Source organism: Periplaneta americana, chromosome 16 (assembly GCF_040183065.1).
Source record: "Periplaneta americana isolate PAMFEO1 chromosome 16, P.americana_PAMFEO1_priV1, whole genome shotgun sequence".
Lineage (NCBI taxonomy): Eukaryota > Metazoa > Arthropoda > Insecta > Blattodea > Blattidae > Periplaneta > Periplaneta americana.
Window position 1 is genome coordinate 165,787,904 of NC_091132.1, and position 22,466 is coordinate 165,810,369.

General features: G+C 36.8%; 1 protein-coding gene across 3 annotated transcripts in view; it reads left to right on the forward strand.

The window, feature by feature from the left end:
• Positions 1-17,426, forward strand: part of LOC138691782 (zinc finger protein 568-like) — a 52,347-nt gene extending 34,921 nt beyond the window's left edge. For 2 of the 3 annotated variants that reach the window (XM_069814172.1, XM_069814173.1), the window contains exons 3-5: positions 1,949-2,077; positions 8,008-8,090; positions 14,270-17,426. In XM_069814172.1, the coding sequence (XP_069670273.1) occupies positions 1,949-2,077; positions 8,008-8,090; positions 14,270-15,212 (1,155 nt within the window). In that variant the 3' untranslated portion in view covers positions 15,213-17,426. The remainder of the gene's footprint in view (positions 1-1,948; positions 2,078-8,007; positions 8,091-14,269) is intronic. The other variant, XM_069814174.1, reaches the window with a different exon arrangement.
• Positions 17,427-22,466: the final 5,040 nt, after the last annotated feature.

The window sequence follows — 22,466 nt, forward strand, 5'->3', positions numbered from 1 at the left end:
CACCTTCATTTCATGCAGACGCTAAATAACCTAGATGTTGATACAGCGTCGTAAAATAACCCAATAAAATAAATAATACTTGGGGTCCTATCAAAATTCCTTCTGTAATTTTAACTATACTTATCATTGGAAATTTTCAGTGTAAATATCTGCACGATGGTTTATCACAGCCAATGCTTTTACGAAATTCTTAATCATCCCAGTTTGATTTGTAATGGCGGGAACAAAATTTTTCTAGATTCAATCAATAGCTGGTGCCTTATGTTCATCGTTCCTGATTCGAAAGTTTTTCGAAGAGGCCAGTCTTTTCTTTTGTAGTACATAGTCTTACCCAGCTGTCCCATTCACATATAAAACAGTAATACGATCGTATTTTATAAACCCTTGTTATAAGTCAAGAAGAATCATAACCATCTTCAAGCCACCACATATTTTCCACTTAAATCTGTCATAATTTATGTAGTTTAAAATATCTCTCATATTTTGATATTTCTTTTTCATATGGACTGCTAGCCAATTGGAACTTAAGGCAAAGTTTCCATTGTGCTATACAGCAGCTTTAAGGCTCAGCGTGGAAGCATCTAAAAATAGCTTCCATTGTTCTGGTGTGTGTTGGATATTCATAGCTTATTACTATGCAGAATTAAAAATGAGTCTACTGGCATATATTTGGTTAAGCACAGTAGTACAAAAATTTTATGAATTTACATCAAAAGAAAGACGAAAACCGGTCTCCACTCAGCAATGTCTTATATCTAACTAAACAAACAATCCTTTACAAGCAAACACAACCCCTCAGGATCATAAATGTGTCTCCACATCTCCTGTGTAATGGATTTGCTGTAACCTTGACAAAGAAACCGCTGACGCTCTTTCTGAAATGAATAATCCTAGACATATGCTACACATTGAAAATCAGACCACTGCGTCAATTTTATCTGTCATATTCGTCATTAGCTGTACTAAATTAGTCAGAAATCGCTTATATTGTTTCCTTAACTTTCTCGCTGTTGTTCAGTGTTACCAGTGATTGTCTGTGTCCCCTTTTGCTTTCAATTGCCTTATCTAACCTGTTGCCTATGTTGAGAGATGTAGCCAATAACGGCATTCAGAACCAATTGACGGCTATTAGAAATGAAGTTGATTTTAAAACCGTGAAATAAAATCATTAATATATATTATTTTAATGTACCGAAGTACATATGATATTTCCATGCAGATATTCTGCGTCATCATACAATGAAAGACTAATGGAACGGAGAAAAATTCTCTCCGGCGCCGGGATTTGAATCCGGGTTTTCAGCTCTACGTGCTGATGCTTTATCCACTAAGCCACACCGGATACCCACCCCGGCGTCGGAAAGAATCGTTTCAGATTAAGTTCCAACTCTTGGGTTCCCGATTCTGTCCGACGCCGGGGTGGGTATCTGGTGTGGCTTAGTGGATAAAGCATCAGCACGTAGAGCTGAAAACCCAGGTTGAAATCCTGGCGCCAGAGAGAATTTTTCTCCGTTCCATTACTCTTTCTTTGTATGATGACGCAGAATATCTGCATGGAAATATCATATGTACTTCGGTACATTAAAATAATATATATGATATGCGTAAATCACTTCGTGATTTAAGATGGTGCTTATTCCGTCGGATCCCGGCCAACTAGTCACTCATAACGAGTGCACTTCAGCACATGTGTGGACTCCAGTCCTACGTTCATAGACATCTATGACGTAGTGCAGAGGGCGGCCACTAGAGCGAACCCAAGAGTTGGAACTTAATCTGAGAAGATTCTGTCCGACGCCAGGGTGGGTATCCGGTGTGGCTTAGTGGATAAAGCATCAGCACCTAGAGCTGAAAACCCGGGTTCAAATCCCGGCGCTGGAGAGAATTTTTCTCCGTTCCATTACTCTTTCATCGTAAAAATCATTAATGTTGTCTTTTTGTTCTGTAGGAAGAGGATTTATCGCATCCGGAAATGATGGGCCTGAAGGCAGACCATACTTACGAAATCAAATCAGAGATAAAAGTTGAAGATTCTCCAGTGCCTACGAGCTTCGCATACGTGAAATGTGAAGTTGATGTAAGTTGTTCAGCATCAGTATAGTGACATCCAGATAATGAATTTTTAGTTAAGTCAAAACCCCCAACAGTGTGCATTATTAACTTCTTTCTTGTTTCCAGTAATTTGTGAACTTGGGTGGCCTTCATTTTCAGATTTGAAATAGAATAATAATTCACTAATATATATTTCTGGTGGTTAACACAGAATTATCTGGAATATATGGACAAAGTTCTTTTGCCTAAGTACAGGATTTAATTTAACTTTACAAAATTTCCCTTTCTTGTACTGGTCTATCAATTACTATGCTAGACATTCATCAATAGGTTCAAGCTGATACAGTAAAACCTCGATAAGACGCACCCGCTTATTACGCTATCCCGTGTAATACTCTTTTTTTCGCCCGGTCTGTGCACATTTCATATATAACGCCTTTATAAAATACCCCATTTATTGCGCTCAAGTCCCGCATAATACGCTGTTTTTGTGGAATATTTTCGATGTAATTTTCAGCCATGTACTGTAACAGCAATGAAACATCTTGGTCATTGAACTCACTGATGCCATTAACCTAAAAAGTTTTGGTAATCGACCCTTTACCTGCGCATTTAAACCTTCATACTTCATACCTTAGTATACCCCACCCTCTTGTTACGCTCTCTTATTCGACTCCTTACCTGCGCGCTTAAAGCCTACATACAGTTACAATACCTCACCCTCTTGCTAACCCTCTCTCTCAAACAACATTTCTCACTTGGCCGTAATAAAATTCTGGAAATTTTTGCTGTGCAATTTGTTGTCCTTTTGTGTACTGACAATGAATGTTAAACGAAAAGTCCTTTCTGTGTCCGAAAAATTGGAAATCTTACGAGAGTACGACGAGAACAGTACTCTTACTCAGAAACAACTCCCTGATGCATTAGGAATCCCATCATCGGCATTAAGAACGATAATAAGAAATCGCGACTCAATCACTACAGCTGCGATGTCGGGAGAATGTAATCGCAGAAACTGAAGTGTGGTAAACATGAGGACTTGGAGAACACGCACACGGCAAGCAACTATAATTTTTTTTTCGAAGAATTAAGTACAGCACATATTGTAAATGTCTTCGACGTACAGTACAGTAATTACATAATGGAGTAATACTGTATTACCTTTCATGAATCATGTATTTCAAAAAATAAAAATGCTAATAGATACTGTATATAAGTCAAAATTAGTATACCCGCCTAATACGCAGTCCCGGTTAATACACGTTTTACACCCAGTCCCTTAAACAGCGTCTTATCGTGGTTTTACTGCATATAGGTTTATTCAAAACTCACAAGAGATTTGCAAGTTCTCTGTGTTAAGAAGTACGTTTATAGATAATAATAATAATAATAATAATAATAATAATAATAATAATAATAATAATAATAATAATAATAATAATATAGCTTTGTTTATAAGAGTTTGGATTTATTTTGTTACAAACACATCTGTGAAAATACGCCACACCGTTGAGTAACTCATGTGCTGTCCCTTCTAGTATGATTCAATGTACGTAGGTTATAATCCTTTCAGAATGCTTTTTATAATCTTGTGGACTTATATTTATAAAATCAGCATTAACACCATTTATTACGGATTTTGATCTGCCATAACTCTCTTTATCTCTCACGAAACTGTTTTTTTTTTACAATCAAATTTCAGTTTCCATCCCTCAATGCATTTCGAAATGTCAATCTTCTCAGTCCCCTGAAACTATCTGTTTACGTATTGTTTTATACGTTTACTGAATAAGGCCATATGCATTAAGTGTAGGAAGGAAATTTATCGCATCTGAAATTCACGAACATGAAGACAGAATACGTGCACCAGAGTTACAATATCAAAGTTTGAAGGTGCCACACCAGTGCTTACTAGCTTTTCTATGGTGAAAACCGAAGTTGATGTAAATGGTTCTCTGTCAGTATACAAATATACAAGTAGTGGATTTTATAGTATGTCAGATCTATTAACAGTCTCGATTGGTATTAAACCTTTTCCCTTTTTCCATTCCGTTCACAAATTAGACTGTTTTCATTTTAGATTTGCAATAACATAATAATTTGTAAATGTATATTTCTGGTAGGGAGCAGAGAAATTTCTCGAATACACGGAAACAATTGTTTTTTTTTTATTATTTTATTGGGTTATTTTATGACGCTGTATCAACATCTAGGTTATTTAGCGTCTGAATGATATGAAGGTGATTATGCCAGTGAAATGAGTCCGGGGTCCAGCACCGAAAGTTACCCAGCATTTGCTCGTATTGGGTTGAGGGAAAACCCCGGAAAAAACCTCAACCAGGTAACTTGCCCCGACCGGGATTCGAACCCAGGCCACCTGGTTTCGCAGCCAGATGCGCTGACCGTTACTCCACAGGTGTGGACGAGACAATTGTGAATAGGAACGGATTTCATTTTTAGTTCACGATTTTTTTTCATTTTGTTGTTACTGATCTAGCAATTACTATAGTAGACATTTAACAGTGTATTCAAACAGTTTTAAAGATTTATAGAAAACAAACAAAAGATAAGATACGGTAGTCATCTAACTTTGTTAAGAAGTAAATTCATAGAAAAATAACAGGAGGGTGTATTTTATTACCTACATACAAATCTGTGAAAATTTGCCACACCTTCGAGCAGTTAATTTGCTGTCCCCTGGGAACCTGATTCACAGTGCATCTTTCATATTGAGATTTTATTATAATGTTCTGGACTTCCAGTTACACAATCAGCATTTACACCAATTCCTATGGACTTTGATCTCCATAACCTTCATTATCTGCCACGAAACCTGTCTCTTCAATTGTTTTACAAGCTTGCACATTGACGACATATTCCAGTTTCCATAGCTCATGCATCTTCTGAATACGAGGGAACAATCTGTATTACAAATTCATTTGGAAGTGTGGTGGAAAAACCTTTATTGTCTGCTATTGTACTACGGTTGGATAAAAAGTAATGGCAACAGTTCGATATTTCTGACATGGCTTTATTCCCAGGGGTACAACATTTACGTACCTTATTTATTACCTTTTGCCAAATGTTTGGAAGGCGTCGTACACCATCAGCGCGTCCATCTTTGTTGATGTTCCGTATTGACCGCCCTATAGCACGGATAAGTTCATCTCTGGTATTGTACCAGGTCCCTCGCAGTGGTTCTTTCACTTTAGTGAAAAGATCGTGATCGCATGGACTCATATCGGGAGAGTACGGTGGATGTTCCAGAATCTCCCATTGCCAGCGGCAGCGCAAAAGGTCCATGACAGCAGCAGCAGTGTGATTCCTTGCATTATCATGAAGAATGATGGGATTCTGTACCACCAAGTGTCGTCGTTTTCTCCTGAGGGCTGGACGAAGGTGGTGCTGCAGGAACCTGCAGTAGTAGTCCGCATTTGCCGTCTGCCTTGGAGGTACAGCTTGGTGCAGTATTACCCCATCAATGCCATATGCCACAATGAACATCACCTTCACAGACAGCACTTTGTGTATGGAGCACTTTCTTCGTACGAGGAAAACCTGGATGCTTCCATTCATTTAATTGACTTTTCAAGTTTGGTTGGTTCGTATGAGCAAGCCCAGGTTTCGTCCATAGCGACAATTCGTCCAAGAAAGTTGTCATCTTTCTTTTGGTACAGGTCCAACAAGGCCTGTGCGACTGCATAGCGGTGCCATTGTTAAACCTCGGAAATTTGATGGGGTATCCAACGCCTTGTAATTTTGTGGTAACCCAGAATGTCTTGCAGAATGTGGAGCACAGTTTTGTGACATACTCCGACTTCTGCTGCTAACTCACGCGCAGTCCATCGGCGATGAGCATCCAACAGGGAAGCAAGGAGTTGAACTGTGTTGTCCTCCACGCGGGGTCGTCCTGAATGGCATCCCTGCCTTCTCGGAACACTTTAACCCATCATGCCACTGTGCGATATGGCAACATTGCATCGGCACATGCTTCACGCAGTCCCTGAAAACATTCTTGTGCACTACGGCCTCGTGCCACTTCAATCTTGATCCAGGAACGTTGCTGTAGTTTTGTAAACATGGTCTTAGGGCGCTTGCACTATCCCTATGAAAGTCAAACACACTCCAGTAGATTGACATAGTACTGTCGCCGCTGGCTGCACTAACTCATCTAACAGTCCTTGTTCATGTCCACACAGCTGGCAGCTCTCGAACGCACCATCATCACGTGACAGCAGTGTTGCCATAACTTTTTATCCAACCTTTGTATATCAGAAGAAGTCTTGTTAGAGCGTCTGCATTTTGAGCTAATATTACTCTTTATTTACTTCAGATATTCTTGCATATTCTGTTTAAGTTTTCTGCAGGCCATGTATACATGACATGCACATATTTTCAAGGCTCAAACTTGATCTAATGTCTTACAGTACAAGCGAATAGCCTGAATTTAAGGAAGGATGTATGAAGGACGTAAATCAATGCAGTTCGGGGACACCAATTGGATTTTGTGTAAAACTCATTACAACCTTATCGAAAAGTTGAATTGGATTCATTTAAGAAGCGTAGTATCAAGTTACACAACTCCATTTTTTGCGATTTCGAGATATCGATTGTTTCTTATAGAATTTTGTGTGCTGAATGCGATTCTGGAACTGTTTAGGTTAAAAAACGGACAGAACAGAGCGACAATAGCACTTAGTTGTGCACTTTAAAATCAAAATGTAGATAACTCCAATCTGGCTTGGTTTCAAATTAGGACAATTTCTTTTTCAGTAGCGAATGAGAAGACCACATTCGTATCAACTTTTCCCATCATGCATCGCGAATCCAAGATGGCTGATTGTTTATGTAATGGGTTTCTAGATAAATAAGTACTTTTTTATGTAAATTTGCTTTGAAACCGAGTTAGAAGATACTTAGATTCAAAAGTAGACGAGCGTAGAGCGACTTCTTTTTCTATTGCGGATATGCACCTTCAGCCGTCTTACATGTCGTACCAACATAACTTACGAGACATTACGAACGCTTCACGCTAGTTTGCAATGTTCCAGCGGGATAGAAATTCGGCCATTTTCATACCTCAGGGAAGTGTGTAGAGGTAAGAAAATGGAGTGTTATGACAGGTTAGGTTAGTTTAGACTTTTATTAAGTCTTACATACTTATCTGTGACGGTAGTTTAGGTTTTTTATTCCATGTATAGGCAAATGTGTGACAGGTTAGGTTAGTTTAGGATTTTAGTGACAAGTTAGCTAGGTTAGGCTTTTATTATGCTTTGCATATGCCAAACTGTGACAGGTTAGGTTAGAATAGTTTAGGTTTTTGTTATGCCTTGTATAGGCGAATCTGTGACAGGTTAAGTTAGTTTAGGATTTTAGTGACAGGTTAGGTTAGATTAGTTTAGGCTTTTATTATCATCAAGATGAAGGTGAAAGCGATTGAGTGTGGCACTCTTGAACAGGTAGTGATTTTTTTGTTTTCTATCTTGGCAGTTCAAGTGCGTTGGTCTCTTCCAAAATCGGCGGAAGTCACTCAGCGCTCGTTTCTCCAATTTCTCTTTAAATATGGCTTCGTTTGATATCAAAAACAGACAACTCAACTTTAAATATGACTTAATGTGGTTTCAGAAACAGACAACTCCATGACTTAATTTCAGAGATGGACAACTCCACTTTTTAAACTTAAATTTTGACCTGAGTATTAATTTTAATCTCATTTTGAGACTGAAAAATTATTTCTATGGCCCATGAGAATGTTTAAAAAAAAATGTACGTATAACAGTGACATTGGTTTCCAAGGATCTAGTTATTCGTTTTGTAAAAAAAAAGCAAAAGTGGAGTTGTCCAACTTTGATACCAAGCTCCTCATTTGGTTTGAATAGTGAGGTGTCTGACATAGGAAACCAATGACTGATATGGTCAGTTAATGCTCTCTCCATTATTTACTCACATTTCCAGGATGATTTGTTGGATGAGGACAGAGTTCAGCAGGAAGAGAAAGTGGAGGTATCTCTAGAGGAGGATGAAGTGTTGACTGAGAGGTGAGTGTATTGTACTGGTTTTTGAAATTCCATTCTTTCGGAACTTAATTTAATATCGACGTAGGAAATACATTTTATAATGTATGATACTATTTTTTATCTACTATATTTGTGTGGTTATATTCTTATTTACCCCTCAGCATATGTCGGTATAGAAATGACATAAGATTCACTAATAATATAATTACCATAACAAGTAACACACTACAACTCAGCAGGAATATTCCCATATCCCCATAGCCAATACTTCATTTGCAGTTATGTTTGAATCGTTATCTTTAATTAACCAAGTAACACACTACAACTCAGCAGGAATATGCCCATATCCCTATAGCCAATACTTCATTTGCAATTATGTTTGAATCGTTATCTTTAATTAACCTTGTCTGTGGTTTAAAACCTCTTCTATAGTTCTTCAGTTCTTTATAGAATTCGTTTACCTATCCGTTGTATTCAATATTTATATTTTGTAACTTATCCAATATAAGCTGTTTTTTTTCTCAACATATCATTAACTGTTCTTCTTCCCTCTTTACACTCCATTTCACTAACTCTTGTTATGTCTTCCAGTCATTCTTTTATACGCTATATTCTTTTCTTGTAATATTGTAACGTATTCTTCATGAAACCATTAATTCCCTTTGGATTTCCCTTCTTTTCCAATTATTACCTCTGCTGCATTAGCTATAGTATTCTTTTATTACTTCCAACTTTTCTTGACTACTATCACTTCCTCTCCTATTCTGAATTCCTTGTTTAACCATCATCACGCACTGATTTCTTATTTCTGGTTCCTCCAGTTTGTTAATGTTCCATTTTGAGAGTTCACTTCTCTTGTTTTGTTTTGTAGTATTAATACTAACTCTTAATTTGGCTATTACTAAATAATGGTTGGATTCAATATCTGGTGCAGATATCTCATACTTTTAACATCATTCAATGATGCACTGTATCTTCTATCTACCAAAAAATGATTTATTTGATTTTTAACTGAATTATTTGGAGCACGCCAAATAACCTTCTGGATGTTTTTGTGTTTCTACCAGTTCTTTCTACGGCCATGTCCTTGCCATTTGCAAACTGTACCATCATTCTCCCATTGACATTTGTAACATCATGTTGGCTGTATTTTGCACAAACCTGCGCTAAATATCCTTATTTCTTACGTTGGAGTTAATATTGCCTAAAGGTGCACACCTATGGAGTAACGGTCAGCGCGTCTGGCCGCGAAACCAGGTGGCCCGGGTTCGAATCCCGGTCGGGGCAAGTTACCTGGTTGAGGTTTCTTCCGGGGTTTTCCCTCAACCCAATACGAGCAAATGCTGGGTAACTTTCGGTGCTGGACCCCGGACTCATTTCACCGGCATCATCACCTTCATATCATTCAGACGCTAAATAACCTCGATGTTGATACAGCGTCGTAAAATAACCCAATAAAATAAATAAAAATATTGCCTAAAATTATGTTCCTATCACAATTACCAATTTTGTCTTAAATTCTTTCCAATAATTACTTACTTACTGGCTTTTAAGGAACACAGAGGTTCATTGCCGCCCTCACATAAGCCCGCCATTGGCCCCTATCCTGAGCAAGATTAATCCAGTCTCTATCATCATATCTCACCTCCCTCAAATCCATTTTAATATTATCTTCCCATCTATGTCTCGGCCTCCCTAAAGGTCTTTTTCCCCTCTGGCCTCTCAACTAACACTCTATATGCATTTCTGGATTCGCCCAAACGTGCTACATGTCCTGCCCATCTCAAACGTCTGGACTTAATGTTCCTAATTATGTCAGATGAAGAATACAATGCGTGCAGTTCTGTGTTGTGTAACTTTGTCCATTCTCCTGTAACTTCATCCCTCTTAGCCCCAAATATTTTCCTAAGCACCTTATTCTCAGACACCCTTAACCTATGTTCCTCTCTCAAAGTGAGAGTCCAAGTTTCACAACCATAAAGAACAACCGGTAATATAACTGTTTTATAAATTCTAACTTTCAGATTTTTTGACAGCAGACTGGATGATAAAAGTTTCTCAACCGAATAATAACAGGCATTTCCCATATTTATTCTGTGTTTAATTTCTTCCCGAGTATCATTTATATTTGTTACTGTTGCTACCAAACAGCTTGTTACGAATCCTTCAAATAAGCCTCGGAATGGGACTGATTCTCTGGCACGACCACAGCAAAGGAATAGGAATAAGGTTTTGAGATTTGGTACTTGGAATGTTAGAAGTCTATATAGAACAGGAGGGGTAACATTAGTAGCAAAATTCTTTCCAATATTCATGATAAAACCCTTCTTTGATGGTTTCTGATTACGGTCACTAGAGTTATATTGTAAAATTTTTATGTAATTCGAGTCATACATGTACTTTCGTCAACTAGAAGAAAATATGAAATATTGTGTAATATTATGTTGGAAGCTTAAAAACAGTTCGAAACTCATGTTTACCATCATTATTCCCAAAATAAAATAAGGAGCATTTGGATTTATGTATAACTCATTTACCTGCCCATTTCATTTCTTGAATTGCAATATATCAGTCTTATTTAACTGCAATTGTTCACACATTTCCCTCATAGCTCCATGTTTATACAGGGTTAGTTAAAAGTCCCGCACCACCTAAATAACTTTTTGAAGCATACGGTTCAGTGACATGAAACTTGGTATGTGAGGATAACCATATACTAAGAACTCAATAATGGTATGACCGCGTTTTTTCTACTTGCGGTTTAACCGGAAGTAACTCCAAGTCTCTTGTTTTAAATGAAACACCCAATATATATTTTTTTATTTTTGAACTGTGCTCATTAAGAGCTTTTCAAAAAGTACCCACACACTCTGTACAAATTCAGTATTGCTAAGTCAATAAAACAATAAAGTGTGTCGAATATTAAAATAATAAAACACTCCTTCCTTAACAAAAACAAAACAAAGCTAGCACACCTTCTAAATTATGTGTTCAAATTCGTAGCCCTCAGCTGCTTTACAATGTGTCACTCGATCATAAAAACCATTTAAGGAAAGATATAACCAGGCTTTAGGAATATCTTGCACCACTTCCATTTTTATTTAGCAACACTGAATTTGTACAGAGGTATCAAGCGTGGGTACATTTTGAAAAGCTCTTAATGAGCTTTATTCAAAAATAAAAATATATATTGGGTGTTCCATTTAAAATAAGAGAGTCGGAGTTACTTCCGGTTAAACCGGAAGTAGAAAAAACTCGGTAATACCATTATTGAGTTCTTAGTATCCTCACATGCTAAGTTTCATGTCACTGAATCCTATGCTTCAAAAGTTATTTAGGTGGTGCGGGACTTTTAACTAAACTGTAAAATGATCGCACATTTCATGTTGCACATTTTATCTCATTAGTTCTTTTCCATCACTGGGTCGTTTGTTCATGTGATCTGTCCTTCCGAAACTCATTTTGTTTCCTAACAGTGTCTTTTTACTGGATGAGTCGTTGGCCACACGGCAAGCCTCCATCCTGGAGGGCCAGATAACTACAGGGTGGCACACGAAATGTCATATCATTTAATTATCACACAAAAAATTTTAATATTGTTGTTTCAATGTTTCTAACTGCGCTAGTGGATGCCAAAATTCATGGAAAATCCGATAGATAGCATCACAGTTTGGATGTAACCATAGCTACGAGCACAAACATCAATTTGTGAAATGGCGCACAATGGGCGATTGACTGTTGAACACAAGGTGAAAGTTATTCTGTGTTGTGAGTAAACAAATCTTTCGATTATGGGCTAGGGAACCTCGAATGCTGCATGAAAAAGAAATATTTGGGGCAAAAATTTCTGTATGGGCCACAATTTTGATTCACGGAATCATCGGTCAATTTTTCTTCGATGAAACTGTCAACCAAGTTCGATACAAAACCATGTTGGAAAGCAGTTTTATCCCCCAGCTCATGGCAAAAGGTCTCTCTATGGAAACACAGTGGTTCATGCGTGATGCAGCCCTTCCACAGACTCCAAACACCGCTCTGGATTACCTGCACGAGATGTCACAGCGGTTTCCTGAACATGGGTGCGGCAAAATGTGGCCGCCTCACAGCCCGCACATTAATCCGTGCGATTTCTTTTTATGGGCATTCCTAAAAGAGAAAGTGTACCAAAGGAGGCCAGAAAATGTGGTGCAGCTCAGAGCCTTTCTAGTGGAGTTGTGCCATGCGCTATCTGAAGACTTGTGTCGAAAAGTTATGACGAATGTAAGGGTTCGTTTGCAAGAGATTGTGAGGCAAAACAGGGTCATATGGAACATGTTCTGCATTAGAGATAAAATTCCAAATCCCAATTATTAATTCTGTATAATTTTGTAAAGCTTGAATACAAATCAATAGGTGTTACGTGTAAAATAAATGGTATGACATTTCGTGTGCCACCTTGTAACTTAACTTAATTGACATACTTCTGTAATAGCGGAAATTATTGCATTTTCTCCAAAACATAATTTGTATAATCTGCATGTTTATATAATAGGGTACATTTAAAAAAGTCTCCTTTTATTAATTTTGGCGAATCTTTGTTTTGAAATCCGCTCATATACTCGTATATTTGCATGCCACTTTATAATGTACATTCGAAGTTGGTCTGTATTGTCAGAACTTTAGGATGTGGGCAATCGCCTTCCTTTACTAGCCTAATCTAGAACCAGAATTTTCCATCTATTATTTTCGATAATATGGTAAATTAATTGCCCATTCACAGCTTGCATAAAGCAACCAGAGCAGTTACAATATAGAACTAAGTTCTTTTTTTTTTTTTAAATTTATTGAGTATGCCCCAACGAGTATAACTCATATGTGGGGCTATACAAAAACACGTACATATGTTTTACAATATAATTGAAAAGTCATGAAACTACAGTCTGTGAAAAATAAACAATATCACAAGAATTTATGAAAGAAAGAAAGCAAAATAAGAACAAATAGTAAGATATCATAAAGTTTTGGGCAGAAAGAAGAAAAAGTTTGAAACCATGAAATAAATAAATCAACTGAGAATTAAAATAAATAATCTTCCCAAAAACGTATTTTTAAACAATTCTTAAGACACCGACAATTTGGTAAAACTCTATGTTCTAAAGGAAGGTGGTTAAAAGTTGTTACCAAAAAATTGTTAATTCCTTTTGTTTCATAAGTTACGGAGCTATGCTGAGAAAAATATATATTGTCTTTTTGTCTTGTTAAATACGTATGTATATCTTTATTAAACTGAAATGTAATATTACCATGAATTAAATTGTTAATAACTTTGTACATGAAAATAGCAGCACCTAATTTGATAATTGATTCAACTGGTAGAACGAAAGGAAATTGATATAGATATTTAACTGGAGTCAAATAATGAAAACCCAACAAATTTCTTAAAGCTGTATTTTGAATAACCTGTAAAGGTCTCAAAGCAATTTTCTTATTATGTCCCCAAATAAATGACATATACATTAAATTATAATGGATAAAAGCATAATATACATTCAAGAGACAAGATATAGGCAAAGATCTTTTAAGCCTTTTCAAAATACCAGACATTGGAGCAATTTTCTCACAGACAGCCTAAATATGCTTATCCCATGTTAAATGTTCATCAACAATCAAACCTAAAAATTTAACTGATGCAACGTTTTGTATTCCAGAATCATCAAACTTTAATTCTTTCGCAATAATATAATAAAATGAAGGTTTATTAAAAATCGTATAGACAGTTTTTTTTCAAATTCAAAGAAAACCTATTTACACTTAACCAGTTTTCAAGAGTAATAATGTCTGTCACAAACTTTTGAAATAGTTCTTCAATGGAGTCAGTAATATAAAATACACTAGTGTCAACTGCAAAAAGAGTGGCAGTCCAATGTAAATGAAGAAATTTTATGTCGTCGACATAAATTGAAAAGAGAAGAGGTCGCAAAATTGATCCTTGATCTATGTAAACATGCTAATAAGAGTTGCTAGTGTTTATTTTATATAAGATAGCATATGTAACTGATGTTATATTTAATACAGTTACGCAAAATTAAAATCTTCCATCAACTATGGATCTGACCCTGCAAACTTCTTGTAGTTGGATGTTTAAATGTTATTCTTTGTACAGCTCCTATGAGAGTACTGGTTTCATGTGACTTTCGTTGACTGACTATATTTCGTAACAGTTTCGCAGATACCCGTGACACAACTGTACCATCACACTCCGAAGACTTAGCAAAGGATGAGCACACTACAAGCGGAAGAATTTTGTGGAGTCATGGACGTGAGAAGCTAATGAAATGCGATGTCTGTGGAAAGTGTTTCTCACAATTAAGTTCACTAACATCGCATAAACGCGTACACACTGGCGAGAAACCATTCAAATGCGATATCTGTGAAATGTGTTTCACCCAATCAGGTTGTCTAACATCGCATAAACGTCAGCACACTGGCGACAAACCATTCAAATGCGACATTTGCGGTAAATGTTTCCGCCAATCATGTTCACTAACATTGCATCGACGTCAGCATACTGGCGAGAAACCGTTCATCTGTAATGTTTGCGGCAAATGTTTCTCTGGTCGGACTGTCTTGAATTCCCATGTTCTCATTCACACTGGTGAGAAACCATTTACGTGCGGTGAATGTGGGAAGTGTTTCCGTCAATTATGTTCATTAACGTTGCATAAACGTCACCATTCAGGCGAGAAACCATTCAGCTGTGACGTTTGCGGCAAGTGTTTCCGGGGTCGGAGTGCCTTAGTCTGCCATGTTCGTATTCATACTGGCCACAAACCATTCAAATGCGATGTTTGTGGAAAATGTTTCTCCCAAAGTAATAACCTAAAAGAACATGAACGTGTGCACACTGGTGATAAACCATTCAAATGCGGTGCTTGCGGGAAGTGCTTCTCTACGTGTAATTCCTTAAAGAACCACGAACGCCACCATACCGGTGAGAAACCATTCAAATGCGGTGTTTGCGGGATGTGCTTTTCGCAGTTGCCTAACTTAAAGGCTCATAAGCGCCGGCATGCTGGTGATAGGCCTTTCAAATGCGATGTCTGTGGCAAGTGTTTTTTTGACAAGGCAAGTGTTAAAGTTCATATACTAAGCCATGTTGCTTAGAAACCATCAAAATGTGGTTTGTGGAACGTGCTTACTGATTAAATGCCACAAACGACAATATACTGGTGAGAAAACATTTTTATCCATGATCATAACGAAAACCATGCCTTTACTAAATACTTTTCCGTTTGTAAAGTAGGCTTTTATTCAACATTACTTTATTCCACTAGTGAGATAAAGACTTTACCTCACAGTTTTAACTCTATATCATAGTTCATTAGTATTTTTCTAGTACCCAGGCAAACACGTATACTTTTCCATTGAACTATTACTCAAGAAGTTAATGTATTAGTTAACTAGATGTCACTACCTCTACTTCTTTATTACCATTTCTTAAATATATATATATATGCAAATAAAATTAATTGGTATGGACCATAATTCTATAACAAAACAGGTTTTAAATTATAATCCAAAAGGTTATCGTGATATAGGACGTCCGGTAACCAGATTGAGAGATTCTCTGAGTCGGAACAGGCCATGAGACAGCCTACCATGAAGATGATGATAAATATACATACACTCAATCTCCTTCTCTTTCCTCCATCTACTGCATCGTAATTTGTACATTGCATCCATATCTAATATGCATTTTTTTTTTAATTTGTAATAATGTACCTTCTGGGAAGTGAGGAGACTTGAACCTGCGAAGTTGCGTTTATAGGATTTTATAATTTTATAACAACACGCGTTATTCAACTGAGCTAAACAGACACGACGATTAACTACTTTTTAATATTCCTCTTAAGTTTACAGAAGTAAAGTGTGAAATTATTTTAATTACATTATTCCCATGAACGCTTCTAAATAATCCCTGAAACTTCAAAAAGACGAAAATACACGTTTGAAATGAAAAAAAATTATATTAAAATTAAATAATTAATTATAATTTGTTATTTAACCAACGCCTTAGTTATCATTCTTCACTAATCATGGCCTCCTGCATCATGACCTACCTAGTACACATCGATTCTAAAATCTATGCCATGATACGTGATTATATGAGGACTTATTTTCGACATATTTTTCTTTTATAAAACAGAATTTTTCGTTATGGTCATGGATAAAATTACGTATGGCACTTGTGAGCTTGATCTTTATTGCGCGAGATGCACTTACCTCACAAGTACCATAAATAACTATTATGCTACGGTTGTGGAAAGTGCTTTTCGCAGGCAGATAACTTGTAGGCCATTCAAATACGATGTTCGATCAAGTGCTGCTCTCTTAAGGGCAAGTGTAAAAGTTAGTGCACTGAATTGTATTGCTTGGAATCCATTAAAATGTGATGTTTGTGAAAATTTCTTGCATTGGGGGACTTTAAAGAGATTTGGACGCCAGCAAATACACGAAGATTTGTGCTGCTATGTATGTGGTGGGAGATTTTCACACTAGAAAAATCTACAAAGCCATCGACGCCAGGTTTCTTGCGTGAAGAAGCCAAATGTATTTGTGGACGATTTTTCTGTATAGTTTTTAACCTAAATACTAATATTTTCTAGTGTACTGCTGATGATGTGGTGTGTCTGTGTTAGTATGTCACCTTAAAAATGTAGTACAAAGCGTATTTGTGAGAAGACATTAACCCAAGTCTTGATCTGCAGCATGCTGGCTTGACGACAATCCTGTATGGTGTATTTGGATATTGTTTGAAGCATATTGTCAAGTTTGAAAGTCATTGACTTCACCATTATCTCTAAGGCAAGTGATTTCCAAGTAAAGAATACTTCAAAATAATTTAATGCCAGTAAACTTGCTGGAAGATACAGGGTTGCCAGATTGGGCTACAAGTAGCCAGTTCGGCTATTTGAAATTTGAATTGGTAGTGATTTTTACCATTGGGCTATACAAAAATTTTCGTGGCTATTTCTGGGTTACTTTCTTTCTGATTTGAAAGTCAATAATAATAGGTGTAATAATATTCTTCCTTTCCGTGAAAAACTGATACAGTGTACGTCTAGCGTTATTTCACCACCAGGTTAACCGCGATAAACGAAGTATCTTTGCGAACTATATTGCAAAAGTCACATGACCAAGCTAATTCAAGGGGATTTACTCTTTTCATCATCACCAGTATTAGCAGAAATGCAGTAGCGCAGTGCAGCCTGCAAGGAGATGATAATCAGTTCTTGTTTTTCCTTTACTTCAATTGTTAATATTTTTGTGAATGCAGATGTAGTTTATTACAGTAATCCTAAATTATGAACTATTGTCTGTTGTGAAAATAATGTACAATATTGAAATTATATAAGGGAATTGCTTTTCTGACCTTTTTTTTTTTTTTTTTTTTTTTTCTTTGCAGCCTAAGTTAGTTATAAGTAGGCCCTGAGTCCGATAGTGGAAAAATTTTAAAGAACTGTGTTTGTTGTAGAAGTGATATACTGTACCATTTTTGAATAGTGATAGTGAATAACTTGTTATACATTTAATTTATTTTTTAATCATACCGAAAATGGAAATATTTGTTATTTCGCTCTGTTATTACTGAAAATGGGAAAGTGGGAGATGTAGGGGAGAGTGGCCCAAAATGATCCCTCTAAGATAAAATAGGCTTAAAGTTCTAGATATATTAACAAAATTGTGAATTTCTAACGTGAATATATGCATCATATATCCCTTTATAATATGTGTAATTTTCACATTAAGCACTCACATAATGAAAATGTCAAAACATATAAATACTGAAATACAAATATTTTCACACAGAATGAATTACGGTGGGGCTACAAACATAGAACTAAGTTTATTATTCTCTTAATACTGCAGAATCTCTTTCAAAGTGGTATTTTAGGCGCAAATGTCACATACATATTCATCATTGGTCTTGTTGACACATGCTCATTCGTCATGTGCCCATTTTAGGCACTTGCAGCATCTTATCCAACCTTCGCCTTTGCCAGAACTCGAAAAAGTCTCTGAACAAAAAATGCATTCTGTTTCACTTCCATCACCAGTTTGATCATCCGCTTTAATTCGAGAACTTCGTGATTTCTCTTTCTGTTTGGCGCTTAATTTTCCTTTTTGTGCAATGTTTCTTTGCTTTTGTCTGGCCTCCATGGTTTCAATTCGGCGTTTTTTTCTATTTCGTTCGTTCAATAGCTCATTCTTGTATGGGCTACTGGTCAAAACAACATAGCCTGTACTTTTCCTTGATCTGTTATCTGGCTGTTTAGGTAAAGGAGAAATTTCTTCTGGTCCATGAGTAAAAGAGGTGCTTGTTCTGAGAGGGCTAACAGGTTCAATATGGATAGATTGTGAGGTTGATGGATGGCAATTGCCATTAGTGGAAGATGGAAGAACCTTGTCATTGGAGGTTCATGGAAGAATTTAGTCATTAGATGATGACGAAGGTCTAATATTGCCATCATCTGAAGTTGTTCTTTCAACGTTTAATTCTTCATCGTCTTATGGTTACTCCGTTGTTATCCCTGCTACAAAATCTGCATCATTGAAAACATCTGGGTTGTAAGGAACTATCCTAGTTTTCCGGAATCCGCTGATTGCATTCACTTGAGTGCACGCTTTCAAATAGGATTCACAAAATATTTGTGCAATCTGGAATACAGTAACAACTCCTCCAGTGCTTGATCATGATACGCCTTCAGTGGAAACATAACACCAACGTCTAGCGGCTGCAAACGATGAGTGCAATGAGGTGGCAGGCACAGTATAGTAACGTGATTAGTTCTTGCCCTTTCAATGACCTCTAAATTTATATATGGGACAAATGACCATCAAGAATAAGAAGTGCGATCAAGGAGGGTTTGATTGGCCATCAGTTCTATTTGTGTTGCAGAAAAAACAATCAGTATTTGATCGGAGATCAGTCTTCCATCAGATTTGATCAACAGATTTTTGCTGGTTAAGTCACTGATCAAGTATTTATGTTGTTCTCTTTATAGTGCAGTTACTGTAATTTATATAGTAAATAGTTATTGCGTAACAATAGTTTTCTGATGAAGACATTTTAGAATGAAAAAATATTGAGAAGGCATTTCCGTGATAGATATGAATTGTTTTTATGTATAATGACAGAGAATTTGAGCAAAGATTTAGGTTGAGTAAGGATTCGTGTGTTTTGTTACTTTCAAAAATTGAAACAAATACAGGCAGACAGACAAATCGAAACCTTCCACTTTCTCCTATGAACCAAGTTCTAATGACGCTGAAATTTTATGCTGTTGGAATTTTTCAGGCAGTCTTACGTGATCTTGTTGGGGTCCACAAATCAACTATTTGCCGAGTAGTTAGGAATGTTACGAATGAAATTGTTTGTTGTCACAGGATCATATAAAGCCCCCTACCTCAGACAGGGAACGATTTGAAATCCAGAGAGAATTTTCAGCCATGTCAGGATTTCCAAGAGTAATTGGTTGTATATACTGCTCACATCCCCATCCAATTACCTGGTTAAAATTATTCCGAACTTTATCGATATAGGAAAGGTTTCTTTTCTGTGACTGTACAGGCAATATGTAGCCTCAATCATATTCAAATTTTGGAATGTTGTAGCCCGTTGGCAGGGTTCTACACATGACTACACAATATTTTTGAGTAGGTTATGAGCTCAATTTGTAAACAGAGAGATGGGAAATGGAATTCTTTTGGGATATGGAGGCTATGCATGTTCCTATTTCTTGTCGACTCCTCTAGCAAATCCCACAACAGAAGCCCACTCACGTTTTTTGTTTGCTTCATTTTTTTTTCACTATCAGTCAAAAAAATCAGACATCAACTGATTGGCGATCAGGGACTGATTTAATTTGCGTTTCTGCAACTGGGCCTTTAAGAATGCAGCAGGAATTGGTCAAACCATGAACAGAATACTTCTTGCCTCATCCATCCTGATTCATTGCAAGCATATATTGAACCAGGTGGTGCACCATCCATGAGCTCCAGCTTCATTCTCTGACGAGAAAAGATGAGCATGGGAGGGATGAAGTTCCCACCAGCAGACATGCAGACCACAGCTGTAGTTGAATCTCCACGCTCAGCTGAAGTGACCCGCCCAACTTGGTTTCTTCGTCTCTTAGCCATTATTTTCGAGCACCTTCCTGGAACTGTGCTAACCGATGTCTCATTAACATTAAATATGCGATGAGGCAGAAACTGTCCCTCGCCATTCAATGCATTCAATATTGAAAAAAATGTTGAAACTACCGGCTAAAAGCTCTAGCCCTTGCTGCTTATGTCGGTTCTGAGTTCCTTAAAGAAATTTACGGAAATCCACAAGCCAGTCCTTTCCAGCTGCTTGTTCGTTTTGAGAAAACAGGTGGTGAATATTATTTTTCTCCGCTAGCTGATAAGCCAAACTACGTAAATCGCGAGCAGTTAGACCATACAACCTACGTTCCATATTCAGAATATGATCGATTAGCTCCTTTTCTTGCTCTTGGGTAAAAACACATTTCTTACTCCCAAGACATTTCTTAGCATCTATTGCAAATACATTTTTGTTGTTAATTCGTCTCTTTAGAGCCATTCTGGGCACGTCAAACTGTCGGCTTGCAGTTCTTAAACCATATCTCCATTGACATCTTCTATGGCCTTTTGCATGTTATCTGCATCCCAATTTTGTCTGTCACTTTTCCTCTTATAATTCTGAACCATTTTCAACCTAAAACAAATATTGAAATTAGACTTAACCACAAAAAAGTAGCACCAGGTCCGAGCGCAGCAATTTTGAAATATAAGAAGCAATGATTTTTTATAACTGGAATTATTATATTCTTAAATTAACAATATATTGGCGTACAGTGTCTCCCATTAATACTCGGAATAAAAATTCTAACAGCCAAATCAATGGAGAGATAATTTGCATGATAATACAGTTTAGATGTTTTGGCGTTTTTCAAGATTTTAATTGTATGACTTGAGGCTATCCCGGCGTTTGATGTAGAATAACTCTTCTCGGGTTCTCAGCCAGGGGAGTTGGAGATTTGCTTCCAAGCTTTCGATGGCTAGCTCTGCTATCTTCTCCAGGGAATGAAGTGATGTGGGACCATGTCTAGCCGGTATATATGCAATAGTAGGGCTTCCTGCTGCGGGCCAATCACGAGCTAGTTCCTAGTCCCGACTGCCAGGCCAGAGTCTTCTTTAGTTACAAGCCGGGGCCATACGTCGGCAACACTGTAATTATCTGTCACCCGGAGGCTGACCGTACAGTATACGTGTTTGTGCTAATGCCGATTTCCAATGTAAATTAATGTTACAATATAAGTATGTGTCGATGGAATTATGTTTGCGGTCGTACCAAACGTTAATTGTTGATGTATTATAAACTAAATGCGTGTTGGTGATAAAAAAACAACACAATAAATGAAAATAAGATGGTTGCAGTCTTTGGGAATTTTTACGGTTATGGATGACAAAGTAATTGACTATTCTATTAAATATTGTATAACCACATTTTTATATTCTTATTTGTGATTTGTGTGTATCAGAATTCTAGTCAAATTGTTGGGTCTCGCCTGCTATATCAATAAAGTTACGCCGTTGGTTTTCAAAGTCATTGTAAACAGCTGTTTTGTGATCCCATAAATGTTGCAGTTTTGTTGAAGATTCGGAATGCCTGCTATACGTCAGAACTATCTATAATTTGTAGATGCATATAATCACTTTGTTGGTTTGGTCAATGTTACTTATGTCCCGCCCACTATAGAGACATAGGCCAATTTTACACATATTTAGTATAACTTGTTGCTTCTTTGACAGGTTAGGTTTGGTTAGTTTAGGTTTTTGTTGTAGCCTACCTTACATATACGATTATAGCGCAACATTGGCAGTGCTAAAAGTGAAATATTCGTTCAGTGGGCGTTGGATACTCTACATTCACCCACTTGGTATTTACAGGATTTCAAGTCCACTGAGTTTACGCTAATTGATACATACATGTACTTAATAGATAATGTTGCGTTTTGTTACGTATTATGTTGAAGGGATGTGTTGTCATTTTTTCATAGATTGTTTTACTTGGCTTAACTATATTTACATCCTCATACTTTTATTATAATAGGAATGTCAATAGTTTCTTCTGTTTACATTTTATTTTAGGCCTATTTGCATAATTCACATTCTTAGCTTGTTTTCTGTATTTATATTTATTTAAAATTATATTTTTAAAAGTTTATAACAAATAATTTAGGATAACAGTATTGTTATGGTGACTGGCCAGGTTCAAACTAAAATTGGCTTCCTGGACATCTGAAATATTTATAGAAAAGCACGACATAATCACATGAAATTAAAATGCAT